This window comes from Sardina pilchardus, chromosome 18 (genome assembly GCF_963854185.1).
Source record: "Sardina pilchardus chromosome 18, fSarPil1.1, whole genome shotgun sequence".
Taxonomy (NCBI): Eukaryota; Metazoa; Chordata; class Actinopteri; order Clupeiformes; family Clupeidae; genus Sardina; species Sardina pilchardus.
Genome location: NC_085011.1, coordinates 4,090,781 through 4,109,079, shown reverse-complemented (window position 1 = coordinate 4,109,079; position 18,299 = coordinate 4,090,781). Strand labels below are relative to the sequence as shown.

At 39.9% G+C, this 18,299-nt stretch overlaps 3 protein-coding genes across 3 annotated transcripts; 1 reads left to right on the top strand and 2 right to left on the bottom strand.

Annotated features, from left to right (window-relative positions):
- Positions 1-150: 150 nt before the first annotated feature.
- LOC134064491 (polyribonucleotide nucleotidyltransferase 1, mitochondrial) lies at positions 151-7,043 on the bottom strand. Its single transcript, XM_062520418.1, has 28 exons — positions 6,854-7,043; positions 6,563-6,623; positions 5,965-6,039; positions 5,696-5,801; positions 5,527-5,576; positions 5,360-5,423; positions 5,224-5,271; positions 5,000-5,113; positions 4,707-4,893; positions 4,528-4,579; positions 4,389-4,446; positions 4,170-4,266; positions 3,951-4,053; positions 3,768-3,838; positions 3,617-3,653; positions 3,430-3,496; positions 3,256-3,345; positions 3,117-3,170; positions 2,904-3,013; positions 2,001-2,072; positions 1,826-1,889; positions 1,634-1,717; positions 1,464-1,547; positions 1,058-1,164; positions 898-953; positions 683-761; positions 550-597; positions 151-425 (listed from the first exon to the last, which is right to left on the bottom strand). The coding sequence occupies exons 1-28, from the start codon at positions 6,973-6,975 to the stop codon at positions 273-275; spliced, it is 2,313 nt and encodes a 770-aa protein (XP_062376402.1). The 5' UTR covers positions 6,976-7,043; the 3' UTR covers positions 151-272.
- A 574-nt stretch (positions 7,044-7,617) lies between these two features.
- Positions 7,618-14,645, top strand: ppm1g (protein phosphatase, Mg2+/Mn2+ dependent, 1G). The gene is made up of 10 exons (XM_062520212.1): positions 7,618-8,174; positions 8,712-8,781; positions 8,963-9,048; positions 9,229-9,358; positions 9,746-10,254; positions 10,334-10,468; positions 10,832-11,066; positions 11,427-11,556; positions 13,158-13,254; positions 13,427-14,645. The coding sequence occupies exons 1-10, from the start codon at positions 8,064-8,066 to the stop codon at positions 13,613-13,615; spliced, it is 1,692 nt and encodes a 563-aa protein (XP_062376196.1). The 5' UTR covers positions 7,618-8,063; the 3' UTR covers positions 13,616-14,645.
- A 967-nt stretch (positions 14,646-15,612) lies between these two features.
- On the bottom strand, positions 15,613-18,200 carry si:zfos-1056e6.1 (uncharacterized protein LOC107988029 homolog). Its single transcript, XM_062520213.1, has 9 exons — positions 18,041-18,200; positions 17,602-17,669; positions 17,464-17,508; positions 17,247-17,311; positions 17,024-17,061; positions 16,827-16,906; positions 16,348-16,410; positions 16,065-16,115; positions 15,613-15,922 (listed from the first exon to the last, which is right to left on the bottom strand). The coding sequence occupies exons 1-9, from the start codon at positions 18,108-18,110 to the stop codon at positions 15,869-15,871; spliced, it is 534 nt and encodes a 177-aa protein (XP_062376197.1). The 5' UTR covers positions 18,111-18,200; the 3' UTR covers positions 15,613-15,868.
- Positions 18,201-18,299: the final 99 nt, after the last annotated feature.

The window sequence follows — 18,299 nt, the reverse complement described above, 5'->3', positions numbered from 1 at the left end:
GGCTGAATGGTTTGTTACAAATGTTCATATTAAAACAAAATGGATAAAATAAAAAAAATAAAAAGTCACTGTATTGCATCAGACAGGGTTAAAGCGGATCTTTGATTGCAACCATAATATAATGAAATGAAGCCCATTTAAAAAGAGATGAAAAGGAACAGTTGGCCACTGTTATGTTTATTTACACTTGTGATTCATCAATACATTTATATAGAAAAGTCACACACAATAGAAACAACTTTGAAACATACTCCAGTACAATGTATGTCCTATCAGGGGACACTTGAAGTTTGATCATTGCCTGTCCCCATGGTGATGCTGTGTTTGTCGTTCAGTGTTCTCACCACTGATGATGTAGGGGAGTGAAGCACCTTCCGAGAAAGTCTCATCCTGCCATCTGTTGGGTCACGTCCAAAGAATTTAACCTGTCAGAGGAAACCATTTAGATATAGCATTTGCAAAGAAATGATCTGGTCTACCAGCTAAGCATCTACACTCAGATATTAAATACTCTTCAAAAACCCAATTTTGACTCTGCAAAGCACTTACTTGGATCTGCTGTCCAACTTCAAAACCAAGGGCACTGGGATGTTGAATCTGAAATTGATCAGGAATATCTTTTATTATCTGATAGTAACTCATCATCACTTGTGCATTCAAAACAGGTTAGACTCATACTAACCCGCTTATGGTCCAACTGAGAGTTATGCAGAAGCACGGGGCTCATATTGGGATAAAGCTTGACCATAACTCCACTATCCCTGTAGGTGAGGAGATGAGCAATAATTATTTTACCTGCCTTCACTAAATCAAATCACATAAAGAATAAATAAATACATAACATGAACTACTCAAAGCAATATAGATTTAAAAAAAAATATGATTTAGACAGTTTACCTCATTTCAGTGATGGTTGCTGTGTAAATGGCACCAAATTCAAGTTGGTATTCTTGCTGTGCACATAATGAGACAGCAGACACATAAGAAAACTTGCCACACAATCTCACACACAGGAATCACCAACAATGAGCAAAAACACAAAAAAGCAGACTCTTACATCATCCTTGCAAATCTCTGTGATGAACTCCTGGGCTTCGCTCATGGCGCCAGGTGTTGGCGCAAACACAGAGAAAGTCTCCTCATCTACTTGACTTATTGTGACACCTATTGGGCAGAATAGAGATCTCCTTTAAATTTGCCCACATATTTGCTCTACAACCAAGTCTTAACTAAAGTTAACATGTAACTAAAGCCTACCTTACTTACACTGATAGACTTTGACAAGATTTGGGAAAGATCTTTGAAAGTTTGTAGTCTTTTAACTAATGCCCCTCATTCAAGCTTTACTCAAAAGACTACAGTCTTTCAATAATCTTTCCCAAATCTTGTCAAAGTCTGCCAATGTAAGGTAGGCTTAACAAATCTAAGACTAGTTTTGGACTCATGAATTGAACGGAAATAACCTGTCTGTGCTTGAATCCGACGCAAGTTGTAGCCACCTGGTCCCACAAAGCGGGCTCTCTTTGAGACAGGCACACGGACATTTTCTACAAACACAAAAAAGGCATATATTTCTTTAGATGAAAGCAAAGACTGAAATATCAAAACATCACCTAAACTGTAAATATCATACCAACAACAGGTCCATTTTCCTTCCTGGTGGGATTTGGCTTAGCAATAGTCTGGTTCATGATGTGCAAAATCTCCCTTCTGGCCACTGACAAAACACAAAAATCAATGGTATGAGGACAAGAGAGGCCTTTGTCAATACACCACATAGGTTGCTGAAAATGTTTATTTTCCCCTCTACATTATTTAGCTTTACCTGTCCCCTGCTGAATGGCCTCCATTACAATTTTCAGTGGCAGTCCAGGAATCTTGATATCAGCCTGAGAAGAGAGGACATGTTATTGAAGAATAGCCCAAAAGCTTTTTCTAAAAAAAAGAAAAAAAGTACATAAAACTGAACCCAAGAGGACATAATATCCTGGTACTTGTACCTGTAAGGCATTGATGCCTTTATTCGTCCCTGACAGTTTGAAGTCCATATCACCAATGTAATCCTCAATTCCCTATTTTGAAATAAATAAATAAACAAATGATATATATAATATACATATTTAAAAAAAAAAAACATATATCAACTTCCAAAATCAGCATCTATAACATGTTGGTCCTTAATTGAAGTAATTGGCACAGTGTAAAGCCACTTTAATGTGTGAAGTTTCAATGAACTGAAGCTACAGTATGTGTGTGGCATGTGGAGCACTGAGCAGACCCACCAATGTCTGTGCTTAGGATTTTGGTATTCATGGTATTAAACTGGCGAATGGATTGCGCCGCATCATTTATCATTATTAGCTTAAAGGGGAATTCTAGCGATTTCCACATAGTTCTTCGTTTCTTGAGGTCACCCAGTACTGTTGGTACGGGAAAAAAACATACATTTTACCTAGCTAGAGTTCCCGCGGCCAGGCAGCCACAGTGGTACTCTGGGGGAATGACCACTGGGGCTCATGAACATGTCCCGAGTATGTGGCGCTGTAGCTACCTGACTACTTTAGCTGTTGGCTGCAGCAATCGGTTTGACCTATCTTGTGTTGCTGCTGCTAAAGCAGCCAGGCAGCTCCAGCACTATACTTTGGGGGCATGAACATGAGGGCTCAGGAACATGCCCCCAGGGTGTAGCACTGAAACTGCCTTTAGCTGCTGGCTGAAGCAACTTAAGCTGGGTAAAACCGATTCGTTTTTTTTTTTTTTCTATCGACAGTAGTCGGTGACCTTGAGAAACAGAGATTTATATGAAAAATGGACGGAATTCCCCTTTAAGTTAAATTTTAGACACTGCAGTTTTCCCATAATTTATATTAGGGTGAGGGTTGGGTGTGAGGTGACAATCATACCAGAATATCTGTCAATAACCTATAATCCTGAATTTCAGACGGTTTCTCAGGATCAGGCTTGGATATCAAGCCAATCGCCACACCAGCCACTGGTGATGATATTGGCACGCCTAAACCCAAAACAGATAAGGGTTAGTAAAGTCGGAGATATGTCTGGATTAATTCCTTTGACACATTTTTTAGAGCCATATATGGGATCTTCACAATACATACCAGCATCCATCAGAGCCAAACTGCCTCCACAAGCAGATGCCATGGATGAAGATCCTGGAGAAGACATAGTGCTCAGCCTTGGAGAAAACCACTAATCATTCATAAATAGGTGCTTAATAACAAAGATAAGGAGACAAACCATTGGATTCCAGGACTTCTGATGTGACACGAATTGTGAAGGGGAAGTCTTTGGGGATGATGGCTCTCAAGGATTTCTCCGCTAGCGCTCCTTTGGGATCACAAAAAAACAACATCATTAGGAATCCTGCTACGATACTTGGCTCATTGCTCATGAGCAACAACAAACACTGACCGTGGCCCAGCTCTCTTCTGTTCATACCGCCCATCTTTCCAATCTCATTTGTTGCATATGGTGGGAACTGAAAGACACAAATTTATTATTATTATTAAAAAAAACAGATTATTCTAGTTCATTCACATTAAGGTCACAGTATACTTTAAATTGTGGGTACATAGATAGTTCTGTTAATGCCACTTACCTCATAGTGAAGCATGAAATTCTTGTCTTTAATGCCACTGTTAGAAAAGAAGAAATGAGGGAAAGAATGTTATGAAGAATTTGTCAATTTTCACACAAATTAAATTATTTGGCTATATTATTATTTCAAATATCATTATTAACGGTCTTACCTTAAAGCTGTGGTAATTATGTCTGTTTTGACACTGGATTCAAGGGAGTCAAAAGTAACAGTGCAAAGGACCTATGGTACGAACCAAATGCACAGTTAGAAAATAAGAAGTGGAAACATGCTGGTTAGTATGTTATCTATTCTTTATTCACAGGTAAATTCATCAAAGAGAAATCAGTTATACCTGGGTTTGTCCTCTTTGAAAAAGTGCAGAGCCGTGTAAAGGCTTGAAAATGTCCACTTCACAAGAAATATCCCTCAGTCCAGTCAAACTTCTACCATCACATCTAGACCACACATAAAAATATCTGTTAAAAACTATTACATACTGTAACTCTGATATGCCTGTAGAAGAAAAGATGTGTGTGGCACAGATGTTAACCCAAGTCTATCAGAAGCTTACCTTTTATACTCGTTGAGCACTAGGTTTCGAAAAACTTCCTTTGAAACCGCATTGAATGACTCAATAACTTCAAAAGAATCTGCCTGAGGATACTTTTCTAAAGAGACATTCATAGGAAAGTTATAGAAACTCATAGGAAAGTTATATACATGATACAGTTTACATACAAGGGCTCTGGGAAATAGAGAAATTCTGAGCAATGCTTCATCAGGTCTTTACCCCTAGTTTGCTCCTCAGTCTCCAATCTTATCTTGTTTATAGCCTCATCTCGGGAAATCTGAGGAGAACATAGGTCTTAATATGAGAGTGAAATTGAATCTTTACATACAAGAGACTTAATATGGTAAAGTATGCTTACTTTATCATGGGTGTAGTCTGTGAAAACGGCATAGATCTTTTCACTAGCCTGTCTGTAAAACAAATTGTCACAAAGGTAAGTTCAATTCATCAAGTCTGCAGTGTATGTCACCTTTGCAGGAGATAGCACTGGTAATATCTCACAAAAATGTAATTCAAGGAATGAAGACATGGTCTTGCCTGCGTACGAAATCCACAATTTCTGGAGGGGCAACGAACAGTTTTTGAGGTGTTCGTTTGACCACTTTCTGCTCTCTGACCAGCTGCTGAATACCCAGAACGATCTGCTGGATGTGCTTGACCCCAACCTTGATAGCGTGACAGAAATCCTGCTGAAGAACGTTGTCTCCAGAGGCCTCCATCATCACTAACGAAAGATACCAAAAGTGAGTGGACCTGTGTGGCTTATGATAATGTGCCAATATCCCATTTACAATGGTTTAGTTGCATAAAGAGACATGGGCGAGACATACCTACTTGACTGTGTAATGCTCCTGCCACAATCAGGTCCAGAGTGCTTTCGGACATTTGTTTCCTTGTGGGGTTCACAATAAACTCCCCATCAACCAGACCCATCCTGACAGCACCTTAAAATGAACATTACACACACGCCTGGCTTAGACAGAATGTATGTCTGATTGTATTTATGTATTCACTGACACAGAACAATCAGCCAGCGCATGCACCCTTTACATACCTATTGGTCCATTCCATGGAATGTCTGACAAGGCCAGAGCAGCAGATGCTGTTGGAAACAAACAACCCATGTGAGAAGTGCCTTCCAGCAAGAAAGTATTATTTTGCTATCTGAAAATTCGACTCCTCAAGCTCACCCGCATTGATGGCAAGCACATCTGGATTATTAACTCCGTCAACAGCCAACAGATTACAAAGAACCTGGAATATATAAAACAGGAATCAGCATGTGCTTGATTAAATGACAGCTCAACTCAAATGAAGTCAAAACAATATGATTTTTTTAGATGTTGATATCACTTACTTGTGTATCATAAAAATATCCTGCAGGGAAGAGGGGCCTTATTGACCGATCTGAGGGAAAAGGAGAGTTCAAACACTGCCCTTAAAGGCTTTCAATACAAAAAAGATAATGTATGTGAAAGTGACTGTTTGGGCTTTTAAGTGGCTGTTAAAAAGGATATGAATCTTACCAATGAGTCTACTGGTCAGAATTTCATGATCTGTAGTACCCAACTCTCGACGAAGGTAATTGGTTGGTATTCTTCCAGCTGCAGCAGCCTTCTGTCTGTAATCCACCTGGTAATCAGCAGCAAATTGGTTTACACAAGTACAAAGCTCATGGAGCAACCAACTACATATGTCCAAATACAATTATGAAGGTTCCACAGTGTCTTGAAATATGTTAGCACACTAAAATGTAAATATATACAAGAATCCTCCTATGTTGATGTATACTTACAACAAGTGGCATGAACTGAGAGGGAGAGGGTTTCATTTTGCTGACAGCAGTGACCATGACAGAGGTCTCCCCAAGCTTGGGTAAGGGAGAAAAACAGTTCAGATTAGCGTTGGTAACCAAAATCCTGAATTGAGTAAAATAGATAAGAAGCCATTTGGAATCCCCAAAACAACAAGGTCTTGCAGTTATTATAAGCTGTCCAAGATTGTTCTGTATGGATTATAAAGGCCTGTCTGTGCATAGATAGATAGATAGATAGATAGATACTTTATTGATCCCCGAGTGGAAATTCAAGGTCCCAGCTTAAGACACCACACACAACATATAATGTAAACAGGATGATCAACAACAACAACAGCAAAATATACTTGAAAATACTTGAAAATAAATATACACGTTCAATGTTCAGTTAAGGCTTAGTGCACAATATACCTATAATAAAGATACATTTTGGAATTTAATTGAGAAATCGACAAGCAGAATCGAAATAGAAATGACATAATTGGGACGATACACATCCCTAAATTCAACATTGTGAGAATGACTTTCTGGTGTAGAATGAATGGCAAGTTATTCAGCGTTGGAGTGCTTATTTTACCTTTACGACTGCCGACCCATCCGCAAATCTAGCAAGCTTTCCCGTAGATATCTCAAGCTTTCTTCATAGGTGAGAGGAAAAGTAGGTGTGTTAAACATGTGCAGTAGAAGGCGCAGAAATGCAATAAAAAGCGGCATACAATAGAACGGAACACAAAAAAGAATCTGTGATAAAGTTCGCAAACTGAAGGTCAGCTTATAATTTTACTGATCAAATGTAAAGATTACACATTTTACAAGTCGATGTGAGAGCTGGAGATGTTAGCAGCATGACAAAGATTTTGCTGCCTACCTTTCCCCTAAATCCACTCCAACTTTCCGTGTAGTTCCGTGACTGCTCCAAACACTTTGATGACGACAACAACGTACACTGAACCGGACCAACGAGGGCCCAAGACTGAGTAAATATTTCATATTTAAACCAGAGACTGTGAAAATTCTTATGACATGAGCGGCATTGACAGATTGTGGCTACTGGAGAGCGCCATGTTGCATCACATGGCCGGAAACTCTGAAGTGGGCATGTTCCATGCCGTCTATGGCATGTTCAAGGGTGTTCGGTTCAAAATCAAAATACGTCTTTACTTGTTTGCTGTTTATGGACAAGGCGAGTTCCCCACAGTGGAAGTGGGAACCAACTCATTGTTTAAAAAAAAAAAAAAAAACTACATTATGCATCATCACGAATGCTTTGAGAAATTGAATTTTCTTGAATCTTGAATTTCCCCTTGGGGATCAATAAAGTATCTATCTATCTATCTATCTAGAAAGCGTGAACATAATGGAATAAATTATGTGCCATGATACTGTGGAAATGGTACAACACTTAACTGCATCAGATTAAGAAACAGCGGCCGTTAAAACCTTGTCATATGAAATAATAAGTGGTGTTTTAGTCGATATACATGCATGTATTTAGAAATAGCTGAAGCTAAGCTGAATTGGAGGAGGATATGTATAAAACCCGAGATGTTGTCAAAATGTAACATCACAAGATCACGCCAAAACTATCATCCTCTGCGCTCTGAGTGGTTGACGCATTTCCTCTTCCGGTATGTCTCTCCGGTTCTTTTGAGGGTCTGTTGATTATGTTGGCAATTACACGTGCTGACATTTTTCTTTATTTTGAGTAATAGCCAAAGTTGATTTTACCTCAAAAAGGGATTATTTGGAAGTCCTGTGTGATTCAGTTGCTACTTGATCTTCGATGCGTTCGTTATTGCTAATCTTGAATCCACTGTTTGCAAGAAACTCAAGACTACCTCCACTTGTGTTAGATAGCTAGCTAGCTAGCGAGCTAGCAATTACACCGGCTAGCTTCATAGCTTGTTCAACGGGGCACTCTTCATTGAAATGATTGAAAGTGTTCTTCAACAGGACTAGCTACCTGGCTCACTCTTTCAACCACCTTTATCATACAAAAGAGTTCCACGTCTCTTTTGCTTTAACTGATTCAGATTACCATATTGCTACCCACACAGTTATAAAGTTACTGTTTCATCATGGGGGCTTACTTGTCGCAGCCTAATACTGTTAAAACAAGTGCCAATGGAGGAAACGACAGCATGAGCTACGGATTTTCAGCCATGCAAGGATGGCGCATTTCTATGGAGGTAAGAATCCTTTGTTAAGAGTTTTGACTTCAGAGTTGCATGATGGCCTTGCTTGCTATGGCGGTAAAAACATGTCGCAGATATGTGCAGCTAATGCTAACTGGATTGATATCTCACGCAGTCGTTGTAGCCTTGTAGCTTTGTGCTCTGCCCGCCTTGGCCAAGGACTGCATAAGACTGGTGGGAAAGTTTGTCGATCCATTTCATTGTTGAAAGTTGCATAGTTAACATTGAAGTTTGATTTCAGTACACATGCTAACCTGATATTAACTCAAGTGCCTCCAAAGAGGCCACTATAGCAAACTATAGCCAGATATTCAAACATGTTTCTATCCATTACTAGCAACCCCCCACTGTGCTAAGTAATACATCGTTTCGTAAAGTTTTGGAAATATGAAACATATTTGTTTCTTTTTGAAAAAAAAAGTGTTCCAACAAATCTATGGTGAAGCAGTAACCGAGAGTGTACGGTGCACAGTATAAGTCAGCTGAAAGGAGACACTATAGGGTTTGTAAAGGTGTGTTTCTATCCTACAGGATGCCCACAATTGCATTCCAGAACTGGATGAAGAAACCGCAATGTTTGCGGTCTATGATGGACATGGAGGTATGCCGTTTAGGGTTGTGTCTTGCAACAGTAGAATCTATCACCCACTCAAATGTTCAAAATGGTCTATCCAACTTGATGGAAAACCCTGTAACTGCATACAGCCTATGAAATGGTTGGGTTATTGCCCGTGCCTAACCATGCAAATATTATATTGGATACTAAATTGATCTCTCCTTAGGTGAGGAAGTTGCCTTGTATTGTTCCAAGTACTTACCAGACATAATTAAGGAACAAAAGACATACAAAGATGGCAAACTGCAAAAGGTAAACCGATTGTCTCACACTTAGCTATACTGATAACAGTGTTTACATATGATCACATGTATACAGTTTTGTAGAATTATGTTGAATGATTCAAACAAACAGCTTTTCCCACTTAGTGGCCTCTTGTGTATTTGCATGTATGAAGCTGGCAGTATTAACGGGCTTGCTCACACTCCACAGGCTTTAGAGGAGGCCTATTTAGCCATAGATGGGAGGATCACAACAGAGGAAGTGATCAAGGAACTCGTTCAGATCGCCGGCCGTCCACAGGAAGAAGCAGCCAATGAAAAGGTGGCAGATGAGGATGATGGTGAGTGGGTTTTGTGATGTAAATCCCCAAATTCAACAAAACTGTAACTTTCCTGACAGATAGTACTATTTTGAGCATGTTTTGTTTTTATGTGTTTCTTTTGTTTTGGAATTCTGGCTTAAAGCCAAACTAAACTAGCCTTCTTTTCCCTTAAAAAAACATCACTGATACTGCCTTTCACAAGAAACATCACTGATACAGCCTTACACAAAGCTAAGAACGGCAAAACAAAACATAACCTGATATTAACTGGTTACCATCATACATGCACATTTTTGGAGCAACGAGGCTGTCCTTAATAAGGTAGAATTAGAGGGCATGTACTGTTGTACTTCATGAACACTGGGGTATTAACTTCACACGGTCCTCTGCTTTTCTCCTCATCAGTGGACAAAGAAGAGGCAGCTCTCCTCCATGAGGAGGCCACCATGACCATCGAGGAGCTGCTCATCCGCTACGGCCAGGACCTCACCGCCGCCAAGCACGCCAAGAAGTTGGCCAGCGAAGCCGCCAAGGAGTCCGATGGCACCGAGAAGGGCGTCAACGGGGAAGTGGAGAGCACAGCAGCCGGGGCGGACAGCAACGGGAAGGCCAAGGCAGCGCTCGCAACAGCGGGGGGGTCCAAAATCCGAGCCTGCAGGAGAGCGGCAGCGGCCGCAGGGGACTCGGGGAGCTCGGGTTCTGGGTCCGGCTCTGGCTCTGGCTCTGGGTCCAGCTCCGGGTCCAGTGGGGAGAAGGCTGGCAAAGAGGAGGGAGGCGCGGGATCAACAGGGGATGCTGGTCCTTCCTGCTCTGCCTCGGCTGCTCTGCCACCGGGAAGTACCAAGTCCAAGTTCTTTGAGGACAGCGAGGAGTCAGAAGACGGTGAGGAGGAGGAGGAGGGCAGCGACGAAGAGGTAAGGGCAGATTCCTGTGTCTCATTATGGGTAATGAGGAAAGAATACCTTTTTAAATAATCAACTTTTTACCCCATAGGATTGCAGTGAGGAAGATGAAGGAGAATACAGCAGTGAAAATGATGAAGATGACGACACAGAGGAACTGGAAGAAGAAGATTCTGAAGATGAGGATGAGGAGATGTGCTTACCTGGCATGGATGGAAAAGAGGAGGTAATGATTTGATTCCTGTCTGAAACAAACTACCAGCAAAACAAACTGCTAATCTTACATGGTTTTGTATTATGAAGCACAGAATGAAAGAACTACAAGTGCATTTTAAGTAGACCGGTGAGGACGCCTCTGCACTGGTTAATTCATTTCAGTTTTATTTATATCGCGCTTTTCTTGCAAACAGCAATACAAGGTGCTTAAAAACAGCACTTAAAGGAACATGCCACCACTTTATAAAATTGGGCTATTCGCCGTCTCCCCTAGAGTTAGATAAGTGAGCAACATGTTAAGCTGGTTATCAGCATAGCTATGGATGTCAGTCCCATGTGTCCTGATAATGTGGTTCTCTTCTGATTCCCTTAGCCTGGTTCCGACAGTGGTACCACAGCAGTTGTTGCACTTATCCGTGGGAAGCAGTTAATTGTGGCCAATGCAGGAGACTCCCGCTGCGTTGTGTCCGAGAAGGGGAAGGCCATTGACATGTCTTATGACCACAAGCCAGAAGATGAAGTGGAGCTGGCCAGAATAAAGAATGCTGGAGGCAAAGTGACCATGGATGGTCGGGTCAATGGCGGACTCAACCTCTCCAGAGCCATCGGTAAAGGATATATAATTTTATGAATGTTTACTTATTTACATTTTTAGTACTTGACAGCTTTTTTTTATTTTCTATTTTGTGAAATGGTTTCAGCTGCTGGAATAGTTCATTTCCAGAGCACTGTTTGAGTGCTCGGATATTGAAGAATGTCCAGCACTGTTTTCCATTATTCCCAAAGTGTACTTGTTGATGCCAAGATTAAAGCAAGTCACCTTCCCAAATGTTAAATCAAAAGGGAAACCACAGCTCCTCCAGCTGTGAAACTGAGAAGCTGAGAGTTTATTCCCACTTGCAGAGGTACTTTTGAGACAGAGGAATCCCCCCACTGAAATCCCCCCCATTCCTGTCTCTACAATGCAGGCGATCATTTCTACAAGAGGAACAAGAATCTTCCTCCTGAAGAGCAGATGATCTCAGCCCTGCCAGACGTGAAGGTTCTAACTCTCAACGAGGAGCATGACTTCATGGTGCTCGCATGTGACGGAATCTGGTACGCCCCTCAATCTTTCTGTCTGTCTTTGTGTGTCTGTATGTCTGTCTGTATGTGTGTCTTTATGTCTGTCTTTATGTGTGTCTGTAGCGACAGCGTGCATTTATTAAGCACTTTTACAAAGGCACCCAAAGCGCTTCACAGTCAAGGGGGGACCTCACTAACCAGCACCAATGTGTAGCACCCATCTGGGTGATGCATGGCAGCTCTTGTGCTCCTGAACATTTTCCACACACCAGTTGAGGTGGAGAGTGAGAGAATGAATGAACCAGTTATACTGGAGCGAACTTCTTCCCTTGATTCAAATTATCCACCATACTTATTCCACATGGTTATGGTTATGGTTATGGTTATGGTTATGGTTATGGTTATGGTTATTTAGCAGACGCCTTTGTCCAAAGCGACATACAAATAAATAACAATACAAATTAAATAACAGTGAACAATTACAAAAAGGGAGAATAGCAATATTATCAATAAAACAATCAATTAAGCACTAACCTAATGAGAAATAAAACAATGAAATGAGAATAGCAATCAAATAAGTCACTCAGTTAATTATATAATAACAATAACTATAGCATGGTAAGGCTAAATTTAAGGACAATAGCAGAATAAATGTCAAATTCTAACAATGGACAAATTATAACAAAACAATACTATTATACAAACCATAACACATAACAAACGCTGAAAAGACTAAGTGCATATTAAACAAATATGCCTTAAGACCCCTCTTGAAAGATCCAAAACTGTTGCTGGAACGGAGAGCACTGGGCAACTCATTCCACCAACACGGAACCACTGAAGAATAGGATCTACAGTTTGACCTAGCATGAATGGTTTGTCGACATAACAGACGCTCCTCAGAAGATCGCAATGGGCGGTTGGGAATGTACATCTTGATCAAAGAACTGAAGTAGCTAGGAGCAGATCCAGTCAGTGTCCTATAGGCCAGAGTGAGAGATTTAAATTTAATTCTGGCTACTATAGGGAGCCAGTGGAGAGTAACTAGGAGAGGGGTTACATGTGTCCTCTTTGGCTGATTGAAGACCAGTCGTGCTGCAGCATTCTGAATCAACTGTAGTGGTCTTAATACGCAAGCAGGTAGGCCAGCTAACAGGGAATTGCAGTAGTCCAGCTTGGAGATAACCATTGCCTGTACAAGAAGCTGAGTGGAATCTTGTGTCAGATAAGGTCTGATCTTCCTAATGTTGTACACGGTATACCGACATGACTTTGCAATTGAGGCAACATGCTCAGAGAAAGTAAGTTGGTCATCAATTATGACACCCAAGTTACGTGCCGATCTAGTTGGAGTCAATGAGGATGAATCAAGCTGGATGTTCATCATGTATATGTAGATTGTAGAACTATAAAAAAAACATTTCTATGTCAAGATTTGCCATGCTCAGAACACCCCATGCTTATTAATGGTGGTATTCATATATTCAGATTGAGTGCCATATCAGGCAATTGTCTCTGTCTCTGACGCACACCTCTTGCCTTGATTCAAATGATCCCGTCATCATTGCAAATAACAGGCACTCCTTGTTTCATAGATCAATGCATTGTAATGACCATGGCCATTTTCTTCCCAGGAATGTCATGAGCAGCCAGGAGGTGGTGGACTACATCGGTGAGAGAATGAAGCCTAAAGACGGCCAACATCGGGCGCTGACGTCCATTGTCGAAGAGGTAGGATGCGTAGAGGCGTTTTGGTGCCCTGATCGGTAGAAAAGACGCTTCCAGTGCACTTTGTACAAGTTTGTCTCCGTCATGCTTGTTGGGTCTTTCCTTGGATTTGCGAGGCTAATCTGCTTCTCTGTCTTGTCTCTTCCCCCCCCCACCCCCACCACCAAAAAAAAAGCTTCTTGACCATTGCCTGGCTCCAGACACATCTGGCGATGGCACCGGCTGCGACAACATGACCTGTATGATCGTCACCTTTGTGCCCTACGCCGGGGGGAACCTGGCAGAAGCCACCAAGAAGAGAAAGCCGGAGGAGACGGAGGCAGACAAGAACGGCAATGACAACAAGAAGTCCAAGACTGAATGAAAGAAATCTCCAAGAGACTGAATGTCAGAACTCGAGGACAACCTGGGATGAGATGTCGTTTAAAACAAAAGACAGTGTCTGACGAGAAGGGAGGTCATTTTAGTTAACCCCAGACTAATAACATTAAAGGTAAACCAGCCAATTTTTTTTTCTTCTTTTTGTAAATTTATTTTATTTTTTTGCTTATATGCCCTGTTTTTGACTTGTTCACAAATATATTTGGATACGCTAAGCAACCACCTAGCCAAGATGTGACGAAAACATGATTCAAGTAGTTTGTCAATCCTAGGAATCTTAAATGTACTCGTCCGGTATCTTATGTCCTTGTTTTATGTATATAGGATTTTTTCCAGTACCTGTCATATAAAGTTTATTCGCCTTTTATTGTGGATCAATGTGAGTTTTGGTGTCTAATCACCAGTGTATTATGTTCAGATGAGTTTTTTTAAATAATGTCACAAATGAGATTTTGTTGACTTGTTTTACCAAGTTGGATCTTTTACTGCAGGTATTTTGACTTCACCCCATCCCCCTTTTTCCATTAACAAAACAAAGGGATTCCGGAGTTCCATTAGTGAGGCGTTTTACCCCAACATTCCTGTGCTTTTGGTTGTCGACCCATGACCCTTGTCACCTGGGTTGTTCAAATTTCATTTTTGCGTTATGCACTAAATGTAACACACAGCACCCAGCAGTAGCTATAATTCAGACCGTAGAGGCAGAGTTGGTGAAATACCCGTCAAATCCAGGGACATCAGCTGATTCTGTTTAGGGGGTAAGGCCGCAATGGTTAAAAAGAGAAAAAAAAGCCCATCACAGGGAAAGCAGCTTTAGGCATTGCTCCTGTTCATCGTCTTCTCCTGTTCTCCCCACATCCACATTTCAGTAAGGTTTATATACAAGGTATTTTGGAATATATATTTTGGTACTTTTTCAGCATCGTTGTGAGTTGCATAGGAGAAAATAAAAACACCTGCTCAAACCGAGACCTTATTGTTTTCCCTGAATCAATAAACCAATGTTGACAAAATTGTTTCAACATAGCCTTATTATTGGACAAAAGTGTTCATTTTGAATGTGAAATTTGTAGCAGTACTTAGACACAGAATTGATAGTAATCTTGTATTTACGTCAAGAGTTCCCTTTCAATCATCCAAAGCAAGGGACAATGTAAAGTGTAGCGAGGAGGACTACAGGTGGATAAAATATGAAGTGTTTAAATACACATTGTTGGGTCACATGATATGACCATTAAACATGCATTTTGATTCAATTTGATTATTTTCTCATGTTTTTAATCGTTTAACATTGTAAGCATTCTTTATGTCCTTATTTGGTTGGCTTGCTTCATTTTTGCACAATTCAAGACTAAGGAAAGTGGGTCTTGCCATCTTCCCCAAAAAAAGTATTCTGTTATTCCAACCACACCAGTTTCAGGTTAGTGATTAATATTGATCATACAATATACTAGAGTAAAAAATGTATTTGTAACTGTTGTTTTGACCCACAAACTATTCACTAGACAAGATATGAATACACTGATCACAGTCAGGTAAATGTTTTGCTTCATATCAAGTGTGTAGCATATGCTTTAATCCCTGTTTATGGTCTTCTTAAATACAAGATCTTCACTCTTAAAGGTCCGTAAGATTGGCAAGGCTTGGTTAAGAAAGACGGTATGTTTTAAAAACAGAATAATGTTTATACATCAACTGAGCATGACCTGTATTGCACTGTGCTATGAGGCTGCTTATATAAGATCAGAGATCTAATCTTTTACATTATACACATTTCAATGTTAAGGGGTTAGATTTATCGTGCCCAAATCACCCTATGCTTAAAATACGTAGCATCTGGATGTTCAGATTCAATACCATATCAGGCTGATTACTCACATCTGATCATTACATCTACACCCTTTTTACACAGTGATTAAAAAAAAAAAAAAAAAAAAAAGTCAAATATGTCACATTTTAATACATAATTCACCTGTAAGTCTTAAAGAAAAATGTATACATGTCTGAATCATGTGTATAACATCACAAATAAATAAATAAATACAATACAATACATTATTCTCTCTTGATGCAATGCAGAAGAACACACTCTAATTGGTCACTGATTGGGCAGCATTCATCTCAAGAACACAACAACACAATGGCTCTGATGCCCAATCACAACACTGATAAGGGCCCTTGCCTCTGCTCATAGCAGCTCCTGAGGGATGAACTGTAAACACATCCGGTGCCATGGCTACCACAGGGGCGGCCTGATGAGTCTCCCTTTCCAGCCGTGTGAATCTGCCACCTGCAGCCCAAAGATGACAAAGGCCTTAATAGTCTGCTACAGCTCAATGGGGAATACAGAAAGTGCTGAATAGGATGTGTTAAAACTTAGATACATGTTTGCTAAGACTGCAGTATTGAAACAATTATGACATGGTTGTTACCTTCATTCTTTTATGAAGAAATACCAACTTTTGGTTCAGCAATTCGATGTCCTAAGTAAAAGTATTATTTTGGTCAAATCGAAGGATGATGATAATGATTGAAATGACTTAATTCTGCAATAACATTGATTTAAAAATACCCCCGTTAGAGTGTCTGGAAATATGATTCAGAAATGAACTATATACAGCATATCAACATAACCTTGTATGTGGGAAGTCAATTTTGCAGACTACTCATGACACAAATCCTAAGGCAACAGGAAGTGAACACAAAATAAGATACCTTATTCATCTTTTCGTGATGCTGTAGTTTAATCCGAGGAAGAAGTTCTTCAAGGCGCTCGATCTGCATGAAGACAATTGCGTTTTTTATTTATTTATTTATTTCCCCCCCCCCCCCCCCCCTTCCTCCTCTATAATGTAATGTATATTTTTCTTATTATTATCTTATTTGAACATCTCTTGTTCCTCCATGCATTGTTTCTGTAATCTCGGCTTCATTGAAAATGAGGGCTACCCTCAATGACTCTCCGAGAATAAATAAAGGTTGAATGAATGAATGAATGCGTAGGATATGTATTATATCACATCAGGAAAGACGCAAGATCTTCTTGGATTATCTCACGTGGACATTTACATCAGTAGATCATGTGGATATTTAGATCATAGGGACAATTAGAGCTGATGCATTTGTATCAGATGCACACATTGTGAGTGTGAAGGGAAACAAATGTAGGCCTATCCATCAGTGAGGAATCTTACCCTCCTCACAACACTCTGAAGTCTTGACTTCAAGCTTTTATGGATCACAGTCATGGCAACAACCCGGGGCCTCGGAGTAACTTCAGGTTATGGGAAAAACAAAAAAACAGGTTCACGTTAATAATTTAGTACTGTATAAGTACAGGTAGCGATAAACCTTTCATTAGGTTAAATGTTCTTGCTTTATTTAAACTGACCGTGCTGGAAGATCATAGCAACTTCCAAAACATGAGGCCTAAAGGATCAAATAAGCAAAGATGTTTTCAGCTTGGTAAGATGTATTGCTACATCTTACTACATACCATCTTGATAAGATGTATTATTACATGTATGGTACTAAATTAGTTCAATGCAGGTAACTCAAATGTAAGGCAAGATTGGTAAGTGATGTAAAAGAGAGGATAGACTTCAAAGACTTGCCTTTGTTTACTGCTGCCAGGTAGAGAGTTGTTTAAGGGAATTAAGGATCCTTGGCAATTTCTTATCTACAACAAAATGTGGGATATTGAAATGGGATGAGCCAGATTAGGTCTATATGTTTTACTGTCCATCAAAATATACAAAACCTGAACAAATTCCGATTCAATTTTATACCATTTAAACCTGCACACATACAGTAAAATAACAAGAGCAAAACCTTCAACGTGACATGTGAAGCCAGCCCAAAAGAATGTGTTATAACCTGAAAACAGAGAAACTCCACATTAAGCCAACTGAATTGATGAAGAGGATATTCTGAGGCAAAACAGAATGATGCATTGAAAATAATTATTACTTCTTTAACCGTGGCCACCTCTGCATCCTTGTTTATACTGACTTCTCTTAAAGCAATTACTCTTTCGTCTGAAAAACAAAACGAGAAACATTCACTTGGTTTGATACTTCATGCCATGAGGTGAGCTGTCAATTACAGCTGGGCATAGTCACCAAAGAATAGCGCTCCACTCTAAGATCTTTCAAAGTAACTTTCAAAATCGATCGATCTTCTTTTGTGCTGGCAATCATAATGATTAAAATTAGGATATATAATTTATATGCCATGTAAGCCTTTAAATGTCTAGTAAATCTCTGAAATGTGCCGTTACTATGGCAATCTCACAAACAGTAAACAAACCAATGCCTACAATTATGTTTTTTTTTTATAGGCTATCATTAATTGAAAGTAAATGAAAATACACAAAAGGTAAGCGCTCATAAAACGCGACAAAACTAACCGTTTTGATCAAGCCTCTTCAGAGCGATCCATATTTTCTTAAGCTGTTTATTGCAACTTATGTTAGCCATTTCGTTTACTAGAGCCCATTTATTCTCTGCGTTTTAGAACTACCTATCAGATGGGAAGTCCCGACAGTCCCGCCTTGTAGCAGTCTTTGACCACTTCCGTCTTCAATTTGCTTGTAAAAGTAGTTTCTTTTAAATGATCAAAATATCTATTATTGTTGATTTATTATTATTGCTAGTTTTATTAAACCT

What these genes read in the sequence shown, in the direction of transcription:
- si:zfos-1056e6.1 (XM_062520213.1), bottom strand. Translation starts at nt 18,110, where the DNA reads ATGGCTAACATAAGTTGCAATAAACAGCTTAAGAAAATATGGATCGCT. An exon ending in AGGTGGCCACGGTTAAAGAA is followed by an intron (nt 17,509 to 17,601) that starts GTAATAATTATT and finishes CTCTGTTTTCAG; the next exon opens with GTTATAACACATTCTTTTGG. An exon ending in CCTGGCAGCAGTAAACAAAG is followed by an intron (nt 17,062 to 17,246) that starts GCAAGTCTTTGA and finishes TTGATCCTTTAG; the next exon opens with GCCTCATGTTTTGGAAGTTG.
- LOC134064491 (XM_062520418.1), bottom strand. Translation starts at nt 6,975, where the DNA reads ATGAAATATTTACTCAGTCTTGGGCCCTCGTTGGTCCGGTTCAGTGTA. An exon ending in ATGGGTCGGCAGTCGTAAAG is followed by an intron (nt 6,040 to 6,562) that starts GTAAAATAAGCA and finishes CCCTTACCCAAG; the next exon opens with CTTGGGGAGACCTCTGTCAT. An exon ending in GGTTATTGACAGATATTCTG is followed by an intron (nt 2,073 to 2,903) that starts GTATGATTGTCA and finishes ATTTCAAAATAG; the next exon opens with GGAATTGAGGATTACATTGG.
- ppm1g (XM_062520212.1), top strand. Translation starts at nt 8,064, where the DNA reads ATGGGGGCTTACTTGTCGCAGCCTAATACTGTTAAAACAAGTGCCAAT. An exon ending in GATGGCGCATTTCTATGGAG is followed by an intron (nt 8,175 to 8,711) that starts GTAAGAATCCTT and finishes TCTATCCTACAG; the next exon opens with GATGCCCACAATTGCATTCC. An exon ending in GGTGGCAGATGAGGATGATG is followed by an intron (nt 9,359 to 9,745) that starts GTGAGTGGGTTT and finishes TCTCCTCATCAG; the next exon opens with TGGACAAAGAAGAGGCAGCT.